The sequence below is a fragment of the Diceros bicornis genome, chromosome 25 (genome assembly GCF_020826845.1).
Source record: "Diceros bicornis minor isolate mBicDic1 chromosome 25, mDicBic1.mat.cur, whole genome shotgun sequence".
Classification (NCBI taxonomy): domain Eukaryota; kingdom Metazoa; phylum Chordata; class Mammalia; order Perissodactyla; family Rhinocerotidae; genus Diceros; species Diceros bicornis.
Window position 1 is genome coordinate 22,763,961 of NC_080764.1, and position 21,954 is coordinate 22,785,914.

At 40.2% G+C, this 21,954-nt stretch overlaps 1 protein-coding gene across 2 annotated transcripts in view; it reads right to left on the reverse strand.

Annotated features, from left to right (window-relative positions):
• Positions 1-3,272: 3,272 nt before the first annotated feature.
• Positions 3,273-21,954, reverse strand: part of SLC17A8 (solute carrier family 17 member 8) — a 41,273-nt gene continuing 22,591 nt past the window's right edge. The window contains exons 6-12 of one of the 2 annotated variants that reach the window (XM_058568833.1): positions 18,383-18,469; positions 17,888-18,027; positions 17,606-17,755; positions 16,337-16,469; positions 9,918-10,028; positions 5,139-5,266; positions 3,273-3,713 (exon numbers count right to left, since the gene is read on the reverse strand). In XM_058568833.1, the coding sequence (XP_058424816.1) occupies positions 3,369-3,713; positions 5,139-5,266; positions 9,918-10,028; positions 16,337-16,469; positions 17,606-17,755; positions 17,888-18,027; positions 18,383-18,469 (1,094 nt within the window). In that variant the 3' untranslated portion in view covers positions 3,273-3,368. The remainder of the gene's footprint in view (positions 3,714-5,138; positions 5,267-9,917; positions 10,029-16,336; positions 16,470-17,605; positions 17,756-17,887; positions 18,028-18,382; positions 18,470-21,954) is intronic. The other variant, XM_058568834.1, reaches the window with a different exon arrangement.

The following is a 21,954-nucleotide window of genomic DNA, read 5'->3' on the forward strand; positions in this document are numbered from 1 at the left end:
AGTCATCCTCAGCCAAAAAAGAGGAGGATTGGCATGGATGTTAGCTCAGGGCTGGTCTTCCTCACACACAAAAAAAAACAAGCACAAGAAAACCAATATAAGATAATATGAACAAGAATCAACAAAACCAACAGAAAATAGAAACAGAATTACATGGTATCCAGATATTGGCACTGACCAGACTTTAAAATAATTAGCTTACTACGTTCCAGGAAATAAAATATAAGATTGAAAATTTCAGCAGAGAACTGGAAATATTTTTTGAAAGACATAGCAGAACAGAAAAAAATACAATAAAAGTTCTAAAATATAATAACTGAAATTAAGAACACAATGGATGGATTTTTACCAGATTAGACCTTGTTGGAGAGAAATAAAGAATTTAAAAATAAATTAGAAGAAGATATCCAGAATGACATAGAAAGAGGCAAGCCTGGAAAACACAGAAGAAATGGTCAGAGATCTAGTCCAGCATCCATTTAAGTCAACTCCTAGAAAGAGTATAGAAAAAGAATAGAGCAAAAGAAATAATGTAAGAGACAATGGCTGAGAATTTTCCAAAACTGATGTAAGACATTGAGCCACAGATTGAAAATAAAATTAAATTGACTAGGCAGGGAAGAGATGGAGGGCTACTGTTTTTAATAGTCAAATATGACTCCAAGATTTCTAGCTCCAAATGAAAACCCAATGGCAAATACTTTAAAAAAAAAAAAAAAAAAAAGATTTCTAGCTCCAGCAAAAGGGTGTTGCAATTAACTGAGATAAGAAACAAAGGAAGAACAGGTTTGTTCGTGTTAGGAGAAGGCAGTGTGAAATAGAAATAGTAGGTTCCAAATTTTACCTGTTGAATTTAACATCCAGGCAGGGATAATAAATGTGCCATTATTTCTCGAACAATTATTTTTTTTCTTGTCATATTCAGGCGTCTCCAAAACTTTTATTCTTTGGAAAGAACCAGTCAAACCTTTCTTGTCTCAAGAATCCAGCTTCCTTCCCTTCCTGCTAGAATCCATGATTTGCCTCCAAGAATTGATTTACACATGGATATCTGCAGCAAAATGTACAAGGACTTGCAAATTGCATCTGCCTGGCATTCAAATGTAATTATCTGTTCACTGTAACCTTCACAGAGCAAAACCTGTCATGACAAAATAAGCTGTTTCCTAGTTTTTAACACCGTGATCCAGGGTTCTATTGTTTTCTTTTTAATACTATACAGGCCATTTATAGACATCCTAAATGCTTTCATTTGTCAAAATGTGAAATTTCTGCATATGACACTGACTTTAAACAATGGAGTAAATAGAATTTTGTGCCACAATCTTCAATATTACCTTAAGGATTAGCATGAGTTTTTTTTTTTTATAGTAATTTGACTTTATTAACACAAGAAAAAATAAAACACTGGCTACCATAAATTTCTCTTTTTTTTTTTTTTTTTTTGACTTAGAAAACAGCATGACTTTCACAACAAATTCTGTGGCTAATGGATGAAAATGACATAGCATGCTTTCTTTTCAACTGAAAAGGTCTCCAAAAGGTTGAAAGATGATAATGATGATGATAGCTAATGTTTATTAAGCACTTTCTACATGCCAGGAACTGTTCTAAGGGACTTACATGGATTCACTCATTAAAGAGATTTAAAGATATATGATAACATAAATTATATACTAATAATAGAAAGAATATTATTCAATGGAGAGTCAGGAAATTCTTTTTTTTTTTTTCCTCAAAATTATTCTTTTTATAAAATACACTACAACTCTGCTGGTACAATTAGGGACCAGAAATATATATATAGGTGAGAAATTATAAAAAAACACTTTAAACAGTAATAGACTACAAGTAAATCTATAATTCTTTTCTGCAATATTATATTTTTCTTCTGAAAGTAGAAATAAAATTTTCAAAAACAATGAACAGGGAAATAATTTTATTCTCAAACAACCATTTACATGCCAACATTAAATTTTAAAATATCATTAAATTTTAAAATATATCTAGAGAGTATCCATGTTATTGCCTTATGCAGTCAAAGATGAATTTTTCAACACTAACTATGGGTCTAGTTGTCCCAGATGTTTTCATTTTAGTATTTCCTTGTATAACTACTGCTATATTACTGTGGTTTCCCTGAACATCATTCCAAATACAGTCATTAGGAAATACTTCAATCATAATTTTATATAATTTGTTCAAACTTCATAATATCACCAGTGGAAATGGCTAAAGACATACATTTTTTAAAACAGAAGACTCTTTCAAGAGAATTTTACCTATTGAAACGCATGAACTGACTTCTTAAATTACTAAAGGTCTTAAAGATTTAAAAGTAATTTGGGACATTATTTAACCACATTCTTGACATTATGAAGGGTTGATATTTAATAGCCAAGCCCTTGTTTACTTCTTCTCAGCCATTTTGACCATTAGATTCCTGGAAATTTGCTATCTTGCTTAGCTTTCTCTTTCTCTCTCTATTTTTTAACCTATTTGAATCTCTCATACAGTCTGTGACCCTTATTATCTTAAAAACTATGAATTCACAGAATCATTTGACTCTTCAGATCATATAGAACCCTAAGGATCTTTGAATCCAGCCCCTCACACAATGTTTGAATGCTCTCTGCCACATCAACCCAAATGTTTCCCATCCCCCATGTCTGCCAAAATAGGGAAACGTCCACAAGACAACTTACTCCATTTTCATTATTAAAAATGTCTTCCCTACCCTTGGTAAAACCTGCTTCCCCATAACTGCCACTCACTTTAGACTCCACCAGTCTCAGCACTGGCCCTGGCAGGATGATGTTGGGAAAGTCAATCTTTTGTTGCTTTAGTTTCCTTAGTTGTAAAATAAGGATAACAAATGTATGTCATAGGGGTGTGGAGATTAAATTAGAATGTTTATAAAGCACCTGGCACAAGACAGGGCCCCATGAGCTGTAGACTTTATGAGGAAGAAGAAATTCTCCTCTACACGGCACCCATTGTTTCCTCTCCTCCAGGCCAAATATCCTCGTTTCCTTCCATTTTTCTATGAAAAACATAGTATTATCTCTCTTATTCTTCTAGTCATTCTTTTCTGAATAAGTTCAGTTCTTTGAGAGAACAGTCAGCCACCAATCAAAAAAAAATTATATATATACCTATTTTGTCAACTTAGAGCAAGCTCCATACCCAAAAGTGCCATTGCAAGAAAATATTTCTCTTTTCTCTATTGCTAATTAAATCTCTCCCCCTTCCCCCACCTCCAGTGTCCCCATATTTGACCCTCTGGCAAGCCGGGCTACGGGCAAGGCAATATGTATGGATACTTTCTTGTTCTAAGGTGAGGAGAAGCCAGAAGTGCTCCTCAGACATTAGGATGTATCTGAGAAGTTTCCCTCTTCATTCTGGTAGGATATCAGCTCTTCCTCATCAAGAGGCACTCCTCTTTGTCCCCTCCATTCCTTCTTCTGGACTTCACAATTCTGGGTGGTGGCTCCGTATGACATCTTCTTTTTGGGACTTGCAAAACTCTCATGGTTGAGTTCTGTCTCTTCAGCTAATTCATCTTGGTCAATGATTCCACATTTCTCCTCAGAGAGGTTCTCAGGGTCAGCCCACTCCTGTTTCTCCCCAGAAGCAAAGACTCCATAGAAGATCACGCCACTGTAGTGCACTAGGGCAGCTATGAGGAATACATTCTGCCATTCCTCACGGGTCTGAACAAGGAAACATGGTACCAATTAATATTTTAACCAAAACCGGAGATTAACAGAATGTTCTAGAGGCCTCCACTGGGACAAAAGCACCTGGTCACCCCAAAGGCAATGCCGTGCCTCTTAGAAAGATATATGTGACAGAAGCACGCCCAGGCTCCGACAGGATCCAATTTGAGTGTTTAAAAAATGAAAAGACTAAAATGAATACGCATTTTTTAATTTATAAAAATACTTTACAAAATAAACATCATGTAAAATACACACAGCGCCACTTCACCGCTCTTCTAAATATACAAATGGGGTTTCCATTCATAGTAGGTTAAATTAAAGTGGCTTTAGGAACCCTACTCCGCATCCCCACCCCCATTTTAAATATCAGAAGTTTCCTTCTTACTTGTGTTGGACCCCATAACAATTTGAGCCATGAAAATGCTCAGTCTTGACTGTCAATAGCTTATTTATAATCATATTTTCTGTGCAAAATAACATACAGTATCAAAAAATAGTGGGAATTTGTGTTTTCCCCTAAACTTAGGGGAAAATAGTATCTGAGATTTAATATTCATGTTAGCAATCCTATCATCTCATGAACAGAGAGGGAAAACATGGATCCTCTGCCTAAAAAATCCCCAAATTCCACCTTCCTTTTCTATCAAAAGTAAGAAAAGTTACCCCACACTTTCTTTTCCAAGAAGCTGGAAGAGTTTCTGAAGTCATGTTTGTAATAGGCAATCCAACCGAAAAAAAAAAATAGTTAGGTAAAAACCCCATAATATCAAAAAATTCTTATTTGCAGAAAGCAGCATCCTGAAACCTTCTCAGTGACAGAGATTAAGAAACCACATGGCCTGTGGTTGAACTTTGGATGGATCAGGATCCTCCTCTAACACCAACCCTAGTCTAGAGACACAAAGCTTCAGTAACGACTGAGTGCCACACCCTTGTAGGTTCTTAGGAAGGCTTATTAATGTCTTGTTTATTTTCTTCATAATAAGGCAGTATAACAGCACTAATATTTTTATACTGGAACATGTTAAGCAATAGATGGAAATGTGCTATAAAGTTTAATTACTTAGAATTATAAAACAATCTTGGGTAATTTATTCATCTCGAGTTGACTGCCTCAGTTTCTTCTTTGTGTCTCTAAACAGTCTTTATGGTGTTGGCCCACACACACACCTTTTATTTCTCAGTTGAGGAAACACGGGACCAAACATCAATCAGCCCTGTTGCATCAATAAACAATAATCAAAAAAAAAAAAAAAGAAGAAGAAGAAAGAAAAGAAAAAAGAAGACATTTAAACGACTCAGCCAAGGCCAAGGACACACACACTTAGAGGCTGAGGCAGGGCCGTGAGATCTCAAGTGTGTGCAGGACTTCAGCCCTCTGATGCTGTCACCCGTGGTTCCAAAGGAGACCATTACCTTGTGCTTGGTCATTGCACCGACAATGAGTGGACAGACCATTCCAGAGAGAGTTCCCACTCCGTTTGATATCCCCATGAGAATGCTGGCATAGCGGGGGGCAATGTCTAGGTGGTTGACATTAAAACCTGCAGTGAAGCCAAAATTTCAAAATAAGAGTCAAAAACAGAATTCCAAATACGTTATGGAAAATACTTAGCTTCCCCCCAACTCTCATCCGTCTCTGCAGTTTCTTCTAGCATATGATTAATGGATACCTCTACCATGAGGGCTGGATTGAGGATTGTCAGGCTGTGTCTGCACATAGCAGGAAAACACGCTGTGATTGATTAGCAAGGTCTGACATGGGCTCTCCATGGGGAGAATTATGGCACATGTGCCTTGTAAGTTCAGAACTCCAAAATAATGGTGTTTTGGGCAATACTGAAAAGCAGAAAGCCTGGATCACATTTATTCGGAATAAACAATCACACATTCACATACAGTATGATTAGAACCAAACCCTGCTTCATAATATCCTCCCTCCTAACCCTTGACTCACTCCCAAAAAAACGCCGTAGGTAAGCCTGCCTTAGTGGCCACATGGCAAAATGGAAAGGGTGCTTCTCCGACAATAAACATTTGCACAGACATTGGCAGAATCCTCTGTAGTGTACAAAACACCTTCATGTGCATACTTGATTTGGAGTCTATAAATCTGGATTCAAATCTTATTTCCACCACTTAAACAAGTTATTGTTAGGACTTTGTTTCCTCATCTCTAATATGGGGGTAATACTACTACTTAACTTATAAAGATGCTGCAAGAGGAGACTCAGGGGAAATAAGCATGCGAGAGTCCTTGGCAAATAGATGAGCTCTACTAACTATCACTTCTACCACTTCTGCTGCTGCCCCTGCGGCTAGGCATCTCCCTCTCTTTGTGGTCTTCTATCAAAAGATAATGCTGCTAGGAGTGGTAAAATAATAAGTCACCAACACCTTACTATTAATCTATTCATCAGGAAAAAAGAGTGAGTGAATGAAGGGGGAGGAGTGAAGTCGGGGGAAGAACACGGCTGTGAAAGTGGAGGCTTCAAACACTGGGAACCAACTCTACCCATCTTGCCCAGGGATGAATTTAGAGTCAGACAGGCCTGCCCCTGGCAGCTTAGTTGAGACGCAAACCTGGTCAAAAGATTTAAACTTTCTCAACCTCTGCTTCTTCCTCTATAAACTAGGATAATCATTCTTATAAAATTGTTGTAAGAATTAAGTTAAATAATGTATGTTAATTACATAGTACATAGAGGTAAAAACCAACATGTATGTTCTTTACGGGTGTTATCCATCTGTCCTGTTTACCACCATCTTCCCTGAACTGGCAAAGTGTCTGGCACATAGTAGGCACTCAATAAATAATTAATTACCAATTTGAGCTGTGAAATTATAGCAGGTGGTTGTCGATTTTGTTTATTCATATTTTTGTTTTCCTTTGCCTTGCTTTTTAATTTTCTACTCTGTGCAAAGAACCTGAAAATAGGATTAAAAAATTATTTTTTGTTCTGATCTGGCACATTGGCTGGTTGTTTTTTCCTAACTCCATTCAAAGAGAATTTTGAGAAAACCATTTTGTAATAAGCATATCTTCCCTTTCAGATCAAAGTGGCAGGCAATCAGAATATAAAACAGCTGCAAGATTAATTAATCTTACTGATGATTTGAACGTGATAAATACTTTATTAAAAAAGGAACCCAGAGATAAGAAGCAATTAATATGATTGCCAAGTATTATATTCCGATACAAAACCTAGGCATCTGTGTTCAGCTAAAGATAACGTGAGAAAAGCCATTTAGGTTTCTAGCTGCACAATCTTGGTGTTCAAGGGGAAAAATCATTGAGAAACTGAGATATTGACAGATTTTTTTTGTAGCAGATACAAAAAAAAAATGCACACAAGCTGAGAGGGTCTGTCTTCTCCACATAGGACAGTTCTCAAAACCAGCATCACCCATCACTTGTATCTTTCTAATCTTACCTGTCTTGGCTCTCTTTCTATAATCAGTTCCTAAATTGTGCCAGCTTTCCCTGGCATCCCTATTAACTCCTCACAAAGTTGACAGACAGCAGATCCTGAGGAATTATTGCCCCCATGGCCACAGTCCCTCCCATAATGTCACTGTTGGGTCAGACAAACCTTTGTGGCAATCCCAGCCACTTAACTTACCTGTGCAAGTTAAGTCACCCTCCAAGCCTCGGTTGTCCTACTGGTAAAACGGACATAGCAATACCTTTCTCATAGGGTTGCTACAGGGATTAAATGAGATCATGTCTAAAAAATGGCTAGCATGGAGTAAGTGCTAAAAAAAGTAATGGCAGCTGCTGTGATTTGGGGTGTTGAGTTTCTCTCCTTCTGATTGCGATGTAATTGGCAACCTGGAGGCAATATGAACCTGAACGTTTCAATATCTTTGGGGACAGGATATGAATCTCTTTTGCATCACAGAGCTATCAAAGGAAGGTATTCCTCAACATCCTAGTGGAAGCAAGTAGTGATTGCTCTATCCCTGCAACTCAATGTGTGGACAATTGATCAGCAGCATCAGCATCACTGGGGAGCTTGTCGGAAATGCAGAATCTCAGACCCCACTCTGGACCTGCTGAATCAGAATCCGCATTTTGCAAGATCCTAGGGTGATTTGTAGGCACGTTAAAGTTTGAGAAGCACTAGGCCAGAGTGGATAATAATTGAGCAATAATAGTGAATACCTTTTACGGGCACTAGGCATAAGGGCTTCAAATGCTTTATTTCCACTAGAATGTAAACTTTATGAGGACAGAATCTTTTATTTTTTATTTATTTATTTTTGTGTGTGTGAGGAGGACTAGCCCTGAGCTAACATCCGATGTCAATCCTCCCCTTTTTTCTTGAGGAAGACTGGCCCTGGGCTAACATCCGTGCCTATCTTCCTCTACTTTATATGGGATGCCGCCACAGCGTGGCATAACAAGCGGTGTGGCTGTGCGCGCCTGGGGTCCGAACCTGCGAACCCCGGGCCGCCCCAGCGGAGAGCACGCACTTAACCGCTGCGCCACCGGGCGGCCCCAAGGATATTTTTTTTTTTTTCACTGCAATATCCCTCGTGCCAAGAACAGGGCCTGGCTCATGGGAAGTGTGAGTGAATGCACAAATTATTTCAGTTTATTGAGATCTCCCAACAACCCTAGGAGGCTGCCATCGCATCTCCCCAATCTCTAGGAAACTGAAGCTTGAGGATTTAAATAATTAAGCAAATTTTTTCAGGGGCCGGCCCCGTGGCTTAGCGGTTAAGTGCGCACGCTCCGCTGCTGGCAGCCCGGGTTCGGATCCCGGGTGCGCACCGACGCACTGCTTCTCTGGCCATGCTGAGGCCGCGTCCCACATACAGCAACTAGAAGGATGCACAGCTACGACATACAACTATCTACTGGGGCTTTGGGGGAAAAAATAGATAAAATTATAAAAAAAAAAAGAATTTTTTCTTTTAAGTAGTAAAGAGGTCTCAAACACATGTTTATGTCCCTCCAAACACAAGTTCTTAGCTGCAAGCTACTTTTAAAGTAGACATTTTTTCCTAATTTAACTATTCATCAGCCCTATTGATTTTGATAAGATCAAGTCCCTATTTTAAGGTAGTTTAGACCAGAAGTTCCATATTTTTCTGTTCTGGGACGTTATCACTCTGTCTGATCTTTAAGACAGCCTGGAATGGTGGAAAGAGCACAAGTGTGGAGCCAGGCAGAGTTGCACTTTAGTTCTCCCATGCCACTAATTGTGTGACATTAAGAAAGTATCCATTTTTTCTGAGTTTTCAGATTCCTCATCAGTAAAATAGTGACGTTACTACTTGCTTCACAATGTCATGAGATAGATATAATATATATAAAGTGCTCTGTACATGATCATTTTTAGTATTAAAGCATGTGTTAAAGGTAGAAAAACAACTGAATTTTACTTTTTCATCCAGATTTGCATAGTGAGCTTCTGAATTGTATAAGACATGATATGATAGTGCTCTGGCCTCTCACACACAGCAGACTGGTTTCTGCTCCTGTCAAATAGGGAGACTGATAGCACTGATACCCCTAGGGTAACTGTGAGAATTACAGGGGTTAATACACACAGAGGGCTCTGAACAGTCTCTGGCACGGAATCTGTGCTTGATCAACGTGAGCTCTCACCATCATCATCATCATTCTTACTTCCTGCTCTAGTCTGTTGAAAAAGTCACCTTCCCTCTCTGGACCTGCATTTCTTTGTTTGGAAAATGAAGGCCATGGAGTAGACAGAATCTAAAGAAGATTTCCACTCTAAAAACTTTGGGTTCTATGACTTTATGTCAAATGATCACATCATTTGACGTTTGAGCTAATACTAGCAGTTCTCCAGAGGCGGTGAGGATTGAAAAGGTCAAGAGCCTCTGTTAGGTAGGGTGACCTGGTGCTGAAGTAAAAAAGTGCCACTTCACCCAGGTCACAGGCTTGGATCTCTGCCCAAGTTCCACGGGGGTCACCTGCACTTCGTGTCTTTTTCCAAGATGGAGAAAGTACGGACATTTCCAGCTTCACTGGGTTCCTAAGCCCAGTGCGTAGTAATCTTATAAAGTCATCTTCACTCAGTGAAAGTTTCTAGCTACTGGCCCTGCTCCTTGAGAACGGCCTGGCTACCAAAGAAAGGTACAACTGTATCCTTTTCCTTCCTTCCTCCCAAGACTTGCTGAATCTATGGAAATGATTTGGAAAACCAAAGGACACTTTACCTGAAATAGCAAAGCCACTAAATCCTACAGCAAGCACCAGAAAGGAGATAGCCACCCCTTTGGTATGGGAAAAGCCAACCACCAGGAGTAAGGTTGCCTCCATGCCAAAACCTGTGAGTGGAAACAGCAGGGAAAAAAAAGGTCATTTTCACACCAGTCAGCTCAAGTTCATGAATTTATCAAATAAGAATCTATTTCTATTTCCATGGACCTAAGTTTCTAGTACATACATTCTGGCAGTGTTTACAACATTACCTAGGTGTTTCTTGACTACATGACTATGCTAATACTACCCAGGTGTTCTGTGAGCTTTCCAACATTATCCTGGTGCACCTTGAACAGTGAATGTTCCCAGTAGGTCCCAGTGATCCCCTGGGATGAGGGATGTTTACTATCAGTTGCTTCATGGGTAGTTCCCTCTGCCATTTCTAAATACTAAAACTGTCAATGATTCTCTTTTGATTACATAAGTGACAGTCTCTCACAGAAAAATAAAATGACAACAGTCTAATATTTATTGCCAAAAGTGACCAGAAAGCTATAGCGAATATCTGAAACAAAAAGCAGAGCCTCACTGCTTGTAAAGCATAAGGCAAAATTCTTTCCTTTCAGAAGTTCACCAAGCTCTCAGGCCTCTTTATAAACGCCATGAGATATTTGCACAGAAAATACAGCAGGACAAAAGTACTTTCTGTTCCTTTCATTCAGAATAAACGAATCCAGCACAATAAAAAAGGATGAAGAAATTATGAAGATGTTCCTTCTCATCAAAACACACACACGCACACACACACACACAAGTTCGGCCAACAGCAGAAATAAAGATGATATAAACCCCATTTCCAGGTATATGAAGTACCCTGGGAGGTGGAAGACAATGAAATGATGCTTCATACTGGAAATATCTGCTGATTCCAGACATCTCCACGCAGTTGTCCTAGAGTTACCTCAGAGACAACATGCCCAAATCAAGTCTCTGTTACCCTGTTTTCTTACTCCTAAACAAACAAAGCAAACCACCACCACCATGCTCTGTCTTCTTCTCTAAATGAATCTTCTACCCACCTGTGTTTAGAACCCAGACTTTAGAGTTAGAGAGGCCTGGGTTCAGATTCCACCTCAAAAATCACTAATTGTGTGACCTTGGACAAGTCACTTCACCTCTTAGATCCCTCATGCCCAAAAATGGAGCTAATAATACAACTCTGTAGCACTGAAAGATTAAATGAAATTGGATATATAAGGTATTGGGCACGACCACCAGCACATGGGCTCAGCTCAACAAATGGTAACCAAAAGTCCAATGTGGAAATCTCAGGATCATCTTGGACCTCTCCCTCTTTCTCAGTTTTCACATAAGAATCTGTAGGTTGGACCTCAGAAATACCTGTCAAATCCAACCTCTGCTTTCCCCTCCTCTGCCACTGTCTTAGTCCTGGGCCCATGACCTCTCACCTGGACAACTTCAATAGCCTCTTTATTGGTCTTTCCATCTCTTCTTCCTCTGACATTCTCCACATCACTATCTTTCTAAACCACTAATCTGATCAGTTGCTCTTTTGCTTAAAACTTTTGTCAAGGGTTCCACATTATTAGTATATTGTTATATCATAAGTGTCTCCTGCTGTTCCAGTTCATCTTCTGCCAGCCCTCACGTCCCTGCTCACCACCCCTAGGCCCATATAAAGCCCTCTGTTGTAGTCACACAAGTCTGTTAGCCATTTCCCAATCATAACACTGTTTCACGCCCATAATATATTTTCACGGGCTGTTCCTTTGCCTGGGATACTCCTCTCCCACCACATATTTCTCTTTTTCTGGAGAAATTTTACTATCCTTTAAAGTCCAGTTCAAATATTGCTTCCTCTAGGAAGCTTCCCTGACAACTCTGCCCCTCCCCCACCGGTGAAGCTCACATCTCCTTCTTCTTCTTCTTCATTTTATAAAACTTTTCAACATTGCCTTGTAATTTTTCATCTGTGTTTCTGCTTCTCCAACAAAACTGTGGTGCTATCCAGGAAAGTACCATGTATTAGCACAGAGCCTGGCTAGCACGTAGTGGGCTTTCAATAAATAATGTTTAATGAATTAACGCAGAGGAAAGAAAATGGCACCCAGAATCAAAATAATTAGGTTGAAATGTAAGCTAAAGTACTTTTTGTGGACTTGGCAAATTGCTTACCTTTCTGAGCCCATTTCCTCGAAATTATCATAGAAACAAGGCAAGCATCAATAATTGTTTTAGATGGTTGTCTAAAAAGGATCAAATGAAATTATGGAAGCAGTGGTGCCTTTAAATTGTGGGCTTTATCCCATGGCTACTTGTTATTGATTTTGTTTCAACATTTTAAATTATACATAAGACAAAATTGCTAACTAAGTATATGTGTTTTACAAGTGGCCTGTCTTAAATAATAAGGCGTCTGGCTGAAACTTCTTTTATCTTAATACTCTCAGCAGAGGTTGTACCATAAAATTAATTCCCCCAAAGAACTAAAATGAAGACATTGTGTGAAGAACAAAACTTACAAATGATACAATGGTTCATCTATTAAAAAAAAAAAAAAAAAAGATCTTTGCCAAATAGTTAGTAGATTTCCAAAGGAAGAAAAAGCATTTCAGAGCCTAAATGGTTCCTATCTATAGTGAAAATGCTAGAGACAGGACTGTGTGTTTCAGGAGCTGAAGGATAAAATTTGAACGCCAGGGTGATCAAGAGATCCTTGAAAGTGAACCTGTTCAGAGCTGACAAGAAAAACAGAACTAGGATTTAAAGACCTGAGAAATTTTTTCATTTCATATTAAAACAATCTGAAGTTCACACGGGCAACCAATTCAGCCAGACTAGAATTTTTTACCTCAGGCGCACTTTACACATATTATAGAAGGAGGTACAAGGATTTGACATATGTCTTGGAAGATTTTGGAAATGTGCCCTGATTCAGAATGAACTAGAATAGAACATCATGTCTTAAGATGATCTGTTTGCTTTACATGATTCTAGCAGCAATATCTCTTGCCTATGGAAAAAAAAAGAAGGAGGTGACAGACTCCAAGAAATGTGTGATCTTTCTCAGATGAGAAACGTCCTTTGTATTTCTTCTCGGAAAACACAAAACCAGCTAAAATTTTCTAGAAGATCACGCAAGCACTTCCTTATATCCAAATCAATCTAGCTTATTCAGTGATGGCACAAAACTCTGTCTTTATGTATTTATCTCTAGTCTAGCATCTCTGTATATAAGCAAAATGTTGTTCTGTTTTTTTTTTTTAACTTTTTATATAGAGCTCACTGGTCCTGCTATGTCAAAATATGAAAAGACATGAAAAGACATGTGAAGAGGTTTTTTTTTTTAAAGATGGGAGAGAGGCTGGGGAGATTCTGTGTATGCATTCTACTTTCTGCAAAAAAAAAAAAAAAAAAAAAAGAAATATACTCTCAATAGGCACTTTACTAGTACCTCTAATCTTTAAAAATCTTTGAGAGTTCTCACCACCACCACCACCCAACTCCAACACTACCAACTATAAAGAAACAATGGCAGAGGTGATTGGGGCAAAATCAAATATGAACAAAAAAACATGTTAGAGTCTTCAAGGCATCTGGCTTTAGAAGAGGTTGTACAAGTGGAGTTTAGATCCAGAATTTTCTTTCAAGTTCCAGGTTTTGAAGTTGCATATTTTTGGCCATGGGAAATAAGATTGAATAGCAGATATTTATTGAATGCCTCCTCTGGAAAACTTCTGTTTTGTCAGCATCTTGAACACAGGAGAAGAGAAAGGTACTAACATATGTCAAGAAAGTTTTATTGGTTGGACCCATGCTAGATGCATTAAACGTCTCATTTAATCCTCATAACAATCATCTGAGGTAAATATTCTCATTCAGATTTTAAAGAAGAAGAAAGTTAGGCTCAGAGAATTTAAAAATCCATCCACTGCTCTTCACCTGCATTGACCCTACTTCAGTTCAAACCACCATCTTCTCCTGACAGAACAACTGAAATAGCCTCCTAGCTGGAGTCTCTCTCCAACTCCTTTCTTTTACTCTTGTGTTCTATGTTCTGTCCCTTTCCCTACTTTAAACCCTCTATTTGCTTCCCAATGCACTTCACATAAAACCCCAGCTCTGTGTATGTCTACAAGGCCTCCCACTATCTGGCCCCAGAAGAGCATTCTGATCCCATCTCCTGTCAGTCTCCCTGCCTCACTCACTAAGCTCCAACCATTTCTGACTTTCCTTTCTTCTGTTGTCTAACATGCTACATTCATGATTGCCTCAGGGCCATTGCACATGCTAATCCCTCTGCCTAAACACTCTCCTGCCAGAGCTGTGATAAGGTAGTACATGATGAGCTGCCAACCAAGTATATGGATAGGAAGGAACAATCACTGGAGGCTGATGCAGCCCTAACAAAACACAAGAGGAAACACTTGAGCCGATGTGGTAGGATGTGTGGAGAGGACTGGGATAAGAGGTGAAGGTGAGCAGAAGTCACAGGAAAGGGAAAGGGAATGAGTGAAGTCAGAAACAGAAAGATATATTCAGGGCCTTGTGTGGAGAGCTATTCAGCTGGAACAGAATCTGATAATTAGACGAGTGAGACTTTGGCTACTGTATTAGCTTCTGATTGCTACTGTAATAAATCACCACAAACTTAGTGGCTTAAAACAACACAAATTTATTGCTGTACGGTGCTTGAGGTCAGAAATCCAAAATAGGTCCTACAGAGCTAAAATCAGGGCGTCAGCAGAGCTGCATGCCTTTTGGAGGCTCTAGGAGAAACTCTGTTCTTGTGTTTTTCAGCTTCTAGAGTTTGCCTGTATTCCTTGGCTTGTGGCTGCATCACTCTGACCCTTGCCTCTACCATCACATCTCTTTCTCTGACTCTGATCCTCCTGCCTCCTCTTATCAGGACACTTGTAATTATACTGGGCACATGCAGATAATCCAAAATAGTCTCCCATTTCAAGATCCTTAATTTAATCACATCTGAAAAGATCCTTTTGCCACGTGGGGAAACACATTCACAAGTTCTGGGAATCAGGACATAGACATCTTTGAGGGGCTGTTATTCTGCCTACCTCAACTACCTTGGAGAGGATCCTGAATGTAGCGCCCCAGAGCTTCACCTCTCACCTTCCAGAGAGCAACACCACACCCACCAACCCTCAGCCTCCTATAGAAAAGTTCAAGTCAATGGCAGGCCCGAACATCCCTGTTTGGGACCAGCAGTCAGACTGCTGGGAGACCAGATGCTGATAGATTATTCCCAATCTCCCTGATCAGACTTTATTCATGAGATGCTGTGGGATCAGATCATGCCTGTTCTTGCATCCCTCCATAGGATCCTCCCTCCTAAATGGCCCTGACCCATGTAATCTAGAGGCACGGTACACCCACGCCCGCCTTTTCAACTTAATTTCACAGTTGCGACCTTTCGCCCATAGATGGCACTGTCCTCTCCCTCCCACCTGCCCATTGTGACCCCCAGTCCCCTGGGGAGGTAGCAGCAGTAACTGCAAGCATTCACGAGTTCAGACAGACCTGGGATCTTGCACAAGATCTGCCACTTGAGTGGGTCACTTCATTACACCCCAGCCTCCTCACTGTGAATTGGGGTTTATAATAGCACTTGCTCGACAATGTGGTTATGAGGGTTACATAAGATAATGTACATAAGGGACTTAGCTTAGTGTCTAGCACAGAAAGCATTCAATAAATGCTAATTTTAGGAGCAAAACAAAGAGACAGGAAGGAAGTGGAGGGTTTAAAAACAGTGAGCAGTCATGAATGTTGCGGGGTTCACAATTACTTTCACCTGCCTCTTCTAGACAATCACTCAGCTTCTACTTTGTCTTTGCAAAATCAAAACACAAAGCAAGAACTAAATAAAGCAGGAAAGAAGACGATGTGTATGTGTGTACATGTGTGTGTGTATATACCCCACGCACAATCCTATGTTGGGAGGGAAGAAGACTATTCAGAGATAATATTTTCTCTGTTTCTTATCAAAAGATGTGTATATGTAGAAAGGGAAGAAGGAGATAAGGGAATAAACTACATAAACAAACGATTATGTATGTGGAAAGAGGTATGGGAAAGATAAACAATAAACAGATAAGGAACAGGAAATCAGTCAGGTTGCTTTGGCTTAAGAGCAGATGAAAGAGGCGTTTCTGCGGTTGCAGGTGCGTATTTATTGACCGACTAAGTTGTCGTATCTCGGGTTGCTCAAGCACAGGCTGCATGACCATTCGGCAGGGGTGTGATGGACACTCAGTGCCTGCTGGGGGTTGGACTTTGGGGCCTTTAAGATCCTTTCCAGTGATTAGATATAATCTCCAAACTATGCTCTGCAGTTCAATTTCATCTCATTTTATCAAAGCTGTTTAAGCCACCTGTGAAATCACGGTACCTCCACAGTTCATGATTTTTCTGACAGCAGTTGTGGTCAAAATTTTTCTGCTCCTTAAGTAATCAGCCAGTTGTCCTCCAATAGGAACAATGATGGTCATAACCATGTGCGGGACTGCTGACAAGAGACCCACCTGGAATGAAAAGAAACAATGAGATAATTTTAGCTACTTCTGAGAGACGTACTTCCCTAATTCCCTGCCCCCACCACCTCCACCACCCCACCACAACCAAATTTAGTCATCTAATCATAGAGGACCCCGGTAGGCCTGAATTTTGTAATAAATAAACAACAAATGAGTGAATGATTTTAGGTATAGATCTAACTGTCTTCTCCACCAGATTGGGAGGTCCTTGAGGACAGAGATGACTTTTATTCATCACATAGGCCCCAGCACCAGCATAGGACCTGGCACGTGGTGGTTAAACACTTGGCACAGAGTGAGTGTCCACTGATGGCGGCCACTGTTACTTGACCATGCTAACTCTCCCACGGCCACTTTGGATGGTACCTGGAGCTATGCAGACGTCTACCTCTACTAGGCTGCTGTTCTTTCCCTTGTAGGAAGCAGCCCTAATTCTTTTATGATGAGACAGGCAAACTGCCAGTGTGCCTTCAAATAGGGCTTCCAGAAGAGAAAGGTCACCAAGATGCCCTTTAACTTCATCCAGGTACCGTGGGGGGATTAGACAAAGATTGCTTAGGCACAGTGATTTGGAATTACATGAGAGAATAGAATGCAAAAATGAGAACCATCCACACCCTTTCTCCCCAAAACAAAGACAACCTAATGACAATGGCTGGGGACACTGAGAACAGCTCTTTCTCAATCATAAAAAGCAATGGTCGTTATTGCTATAACCACCATTATGGAGAGAAGGATGATCTGTAAAATGAGCTTTAAGGTTCTTACTGCTATTCACTAAGTAATTTATAAGAAAAAAAAACTCTCGCTCTCAAATCTTATTATCCTTTTATCCTTGCCTAATATGCAGCCCTTGAGTTAGCTTCAAAAACACTTTGAAATCGGGTAGAACATAAATCTTTAAAAGCAGCTTAATACAGCTCTGATCTTTCCCAGGAAGAAATTAAATAGCTATGTATACTACGCACAGAATGTATAACTTGTCTGACCTCCAGGGTATTAGGTGTCACAGAACTGTCATGACTTATGGTCAGCAATTTAATTATTTTATTCATGCAAAGATTTTCTCAGTAGAAGCAAGAGATTTAAAGTTCAAGAACATTTGAAGCCATCTAAGTGTTTACCTTACTTATTGCAAATCCAAAGACCTCTTCAAAATAAGCAGGCTGACTTATTAACAGCAAATAAAAGGTCCAGCTTCTGCAAAAATTTGCCACAATGATTGCATAAACCGGCAATGATGTGAAAAATCTTTTCCACGGTGTATTAAATTTCTAGAGAGTAAAAATACCACAAGATTTTTAGTGAATATATTGACATGTTGTTTTTCTTAAGAGGACAGCACAAACACTGAGAGAAATACTCACAGGAAAGAGGCAAGTCTTCATCTATCCATCTATACTTACACTCAGACTAACCACGTTGGCTCCTTCTCCTATACTTGTCTCTATATAGGTCCTCTCCTCGTGGGATATTGTTGGGTGAACTGCAGGGCACTCATAGGCCTGCAACAGCCAAAACATGTACCAAATACCCCCAAACATACCTGCAATTAAAAAACAAAAGGCTTGATGATATAGTCTTCTTTTGTTCCATCTCTAAATTTTTCAGTTTTCAAAATATTCTCAAATAGCATTATGTTCAGCTAGGAGAAAATCTTTTGTTGATTTGCCTATTGTTATTAACTGGTATTTAAAGAAACATAATGTTATGCTCATTAAGAACCTCAACCTTAATATAAATGTTAAATGAATCCTAGGTAGACAAGTATTCTATTTATATGATAAACTTGTCCTAGCAATCTCTATTTTCATATGGCAAATTCTTAGCCAACCCCATTATACAGTAAAATACCATCTCTGTGAGTCAACCATGGCAACTCAGGAAGTCAAATCACTCACCATAAATATAAAAGACGGAGGCCCATCCAATGTACTGCACCAACACCCCAGCCAGGGGCATGGCAATCACTGCCCCCGCATAGGAACCTAGAACAAGAAAAGATTGAGGGAAACTTACCAATGGTCATACAAGCCCCTTCATCCCATTTACAGTTCATGTACTCGAGTTGAGGGTGAGTCAAACTGAGCAGGAGTCAGAATCCCTCCGTATAGAAGGACAGGCAAACACCTGGTATTCCTTAACACAGGGCTTGCAGAAGAGAAAGGTCACCAGAATGCTCTTTGACTTCATCCAGGTACCATGGCGGGATAAGACAGAGATTGCTCAGGCACAGCGATTTGGAATCACATGACAGAATAGAATAAAAAAGATGAGAAAAATCTAAGAGAAATCTGAAAAATTCAACCAGGTACAATATTGGGTACTAAAGATAGCAAGCGAAGGAGCAAATGCATCTGCCTGTCAGAGCTCACAGTTCAGGAGTATCACCGAGGTCTTTAAATGAGGGACTTCAAACTATTAAAGATCATGCTTTTTAGAGTCTTGATTTTTTTTTTAAATCAGGAAACAGTTAAATTCCAGGATGGCAAGATGACCAGGATGGCTTCTGTTTCCATCAACCTCCTGAATGGGTACATTTTTAAGTTTATTTCCTGCTTTGTAAATACTTAACTTTGTAAATACTTACCTATGTGTGGATGTTTATCTCGTCTAGACAAGATAATGAGGGCCAGAGGCAGTGACCTGGCCTCCACTATCTCCTGCAGCTCCGTGATATCTGCTGGAGAAACATGAGCCCTGCGAACTCCCAATAAATATTAACCGAACCAAAACATTACTATCTGAAATTCCTCTGGGCCGTGAATGAAAGAACTCTTGCTTCAGAAAAAGTGAGCAGCCAAAGGAAATTCCGTGTCCCAGAATCCAACGCTGAGGAAGATCTTCAGGACAAGAGAGCTTGGGGATCTTCTAGAGAAAGGGATGAAATCCCATCATTCCAAGCTGGGCCTGACTGACTATGAAAGGTCCAACTTGGAATCCCAAATCTGAACATCATGACGCCTGAGGAAGTCTCTCAATCTCTCCAAATCACTTTCCTCAGAGAGAGGATGGGAATAAATCTCTATCTCCTGGGGTTGTTTTGAGGATCAAATAAACTAAGTGTGTTAAGACGTTTTGTAAGCATAATTAGTGCTGCACAAACGCCAACTATTACTGCCACTGTCATGTGCAGAATGACAGCACACATGTTTTCCTTTTTACCTCAGACTTCTTCAAAACAATAAGGCAAGCATTCCAGGGCATATGGTTTAGAAAGAGCTGCAGGCCCAACTCCACTGTGGCTATGGAGAAGGTGGTCTTTATCCCGGGCCACATACCCTGGGAGTGAGGGGCCAGTTTAGGTGATACTAAGGAAGATCTGGGACAGGGAGGGTCAAGGAATAACCAACAACTAAGATGCATTGGGTGCTTCGTGTGTGCCGAGTACTGTGTTGAATATTCTGGACCTGGATTTTATTTAACTCTCTTTACAACCTGGTGATGTTGGTACCAATATCATTCCCATTTTGGAAGGAGGAAACCAAGGCTGGGGGAGGAGAGGTAAATTGCCTGAGGTCACACAGGTGTGAGTGACAGCAACCCAGGTCTGTAAGAATCTAAAGCCTTTATCCTTAACTATTTAATATTCAATCCAGCCTCCTCCACTCAAAAGTCATAGGAGATTATCACACCCACAGCCCCTGAGTATACCCCAATGGGGCACTGCCCCCTATTGCCCTGGGGAACAGACTGCGCCCTGATCCCTCTGTGTGCTCACCACAAGGGCAGAGGAGGCCTTCCAATGTTTGTTAACATGGAAGAGAGGAGGAGCTGAATTGTGTGTGGGAAAGAGTCCCTGGTTCTGTCCTCACTAGCTGTGTGAAATTATCTTGCTTTTCCTCCCTGAGCCTCAGTTTTCTCCACTATAAAACAATGGATGTGACTAGATGTTTTCTAAAGCCCCTTCCAACTCCAGTACATTTTGAGTGTAAGCCCTGATCCACCCCAAGCCTAAGATTCCTTCTAAGGACGTTTTCTCTTGGCTGCTCTCTGAAACCAAGGCCACACCTTAGCAGGGAAATGCAATAAACCCTGTGACCTAGATCAGGCAACTTTCCTTGAGAGTCAAACTATTTCTTAAATCAGCCCTTTAAGGTCTATAAAGACACTAAGAATGGGGAGTGGCTGCTAGTCGTTCTTGTTTTGCTGGCAAATCAAAATGAAAGGCCTTATAAATAAACCATCAAAGAAAACAAGATCAAGGATCTGACGGTTCACAAGGTCAGCTGGGGCAGAACCTTATATTATTCTAGAGTTGGTGTAAGGTCAGTAGTGAGGTGGAGATGATCTTGAACTGCAAACGAGAGGACAGAAATGGTTTCTAAGGACAAGAGAGGCTAAATATATAGAGACGTCTCAGCTGTGCATGTAATTCCAAACTGGTCACAAAATAGACACATTGGCGAATAATTCACACCAAATTCCCAGGGATTCGTTTTTATTATTATTGTTAGTTATTGGTGGTGGTGGTGGTGGTGGTAGTAGTAGTAGTAGTAGTAGTAGTGGCATTGAAAGGAGGTAAAGAGAAAGAGTGAGGAAGAAATAAATAAAATGTTCACAGAAATAAAGAGGAAGCTTTATTTCTCTCCTTAGCTAAGAAGTAGGAGTTAGCTTCTTCTAGGAAAGAAGTGCTAGCTTGAAAAATCAGACAGACCTAAGCCCCAGTACTAACTCTGCCCGGGCCCCACTGTGACTTTCGTCGCCTAAGGAGCTTTTGTCTTCCTAGGTCCTTTCCCCCATAAAAAAATATTTGAAGATAGATTTTACAACTGTGTTGATGGCAGCAGCATGTGTATCCTTGTTCTATTGTTGACTGGTACCTAGGCTGACCCTTCAGAATGCTGATTACTCCCAGGGATACATAGAGGGGCCAGTCCCAAAAGCATGGATTGGAATGAGGCGACCTTAGCAACGTGGACTTTGGAGGCTCAGGAATTAGAGTCACATCACTACTTAGGGACCACTAGCTTACTTTCAGTTAAGATGGATGGTCTCCACCTTGCTTTTTATCTGGAATACAATGGCAAAAATTAATTGAAAGGTCTCTAGGACAACGTGTGCACAGTAGAGTGAATCAAGAATCAGGTGGTCTAGCTCCAGCTCCATGACTTACAGCCTTGACCGTGGGCAAGTCTTAGACTTGACTTTCTGTTTAGCGAAACTAAAATTTAAACTTTAGTTTCAGTGTCTCCATCTGTAAAAAGAAGAGGCGTGGGGCGCTTGATTATTCTATCTCTTCCACTTTTGACCTAGGCAAATATCATTTGTTGGCTAATCCAACAACCACTTCTAACCCCTTCTTTCTTATCTCCCTCTACTAAAGATGCTGACAAAGCTAGGCCCTTGCTTTCCTAGCCTCCTCTGCAGTTAGTAAAGCATGTGACACAAATAGGGCCAACAAAATATAAGTGGAAGCCTGCTAGAGGGTTTTGGGAAAGCTTTTCCTTTCCTGGTGAAAGGAACAGATATG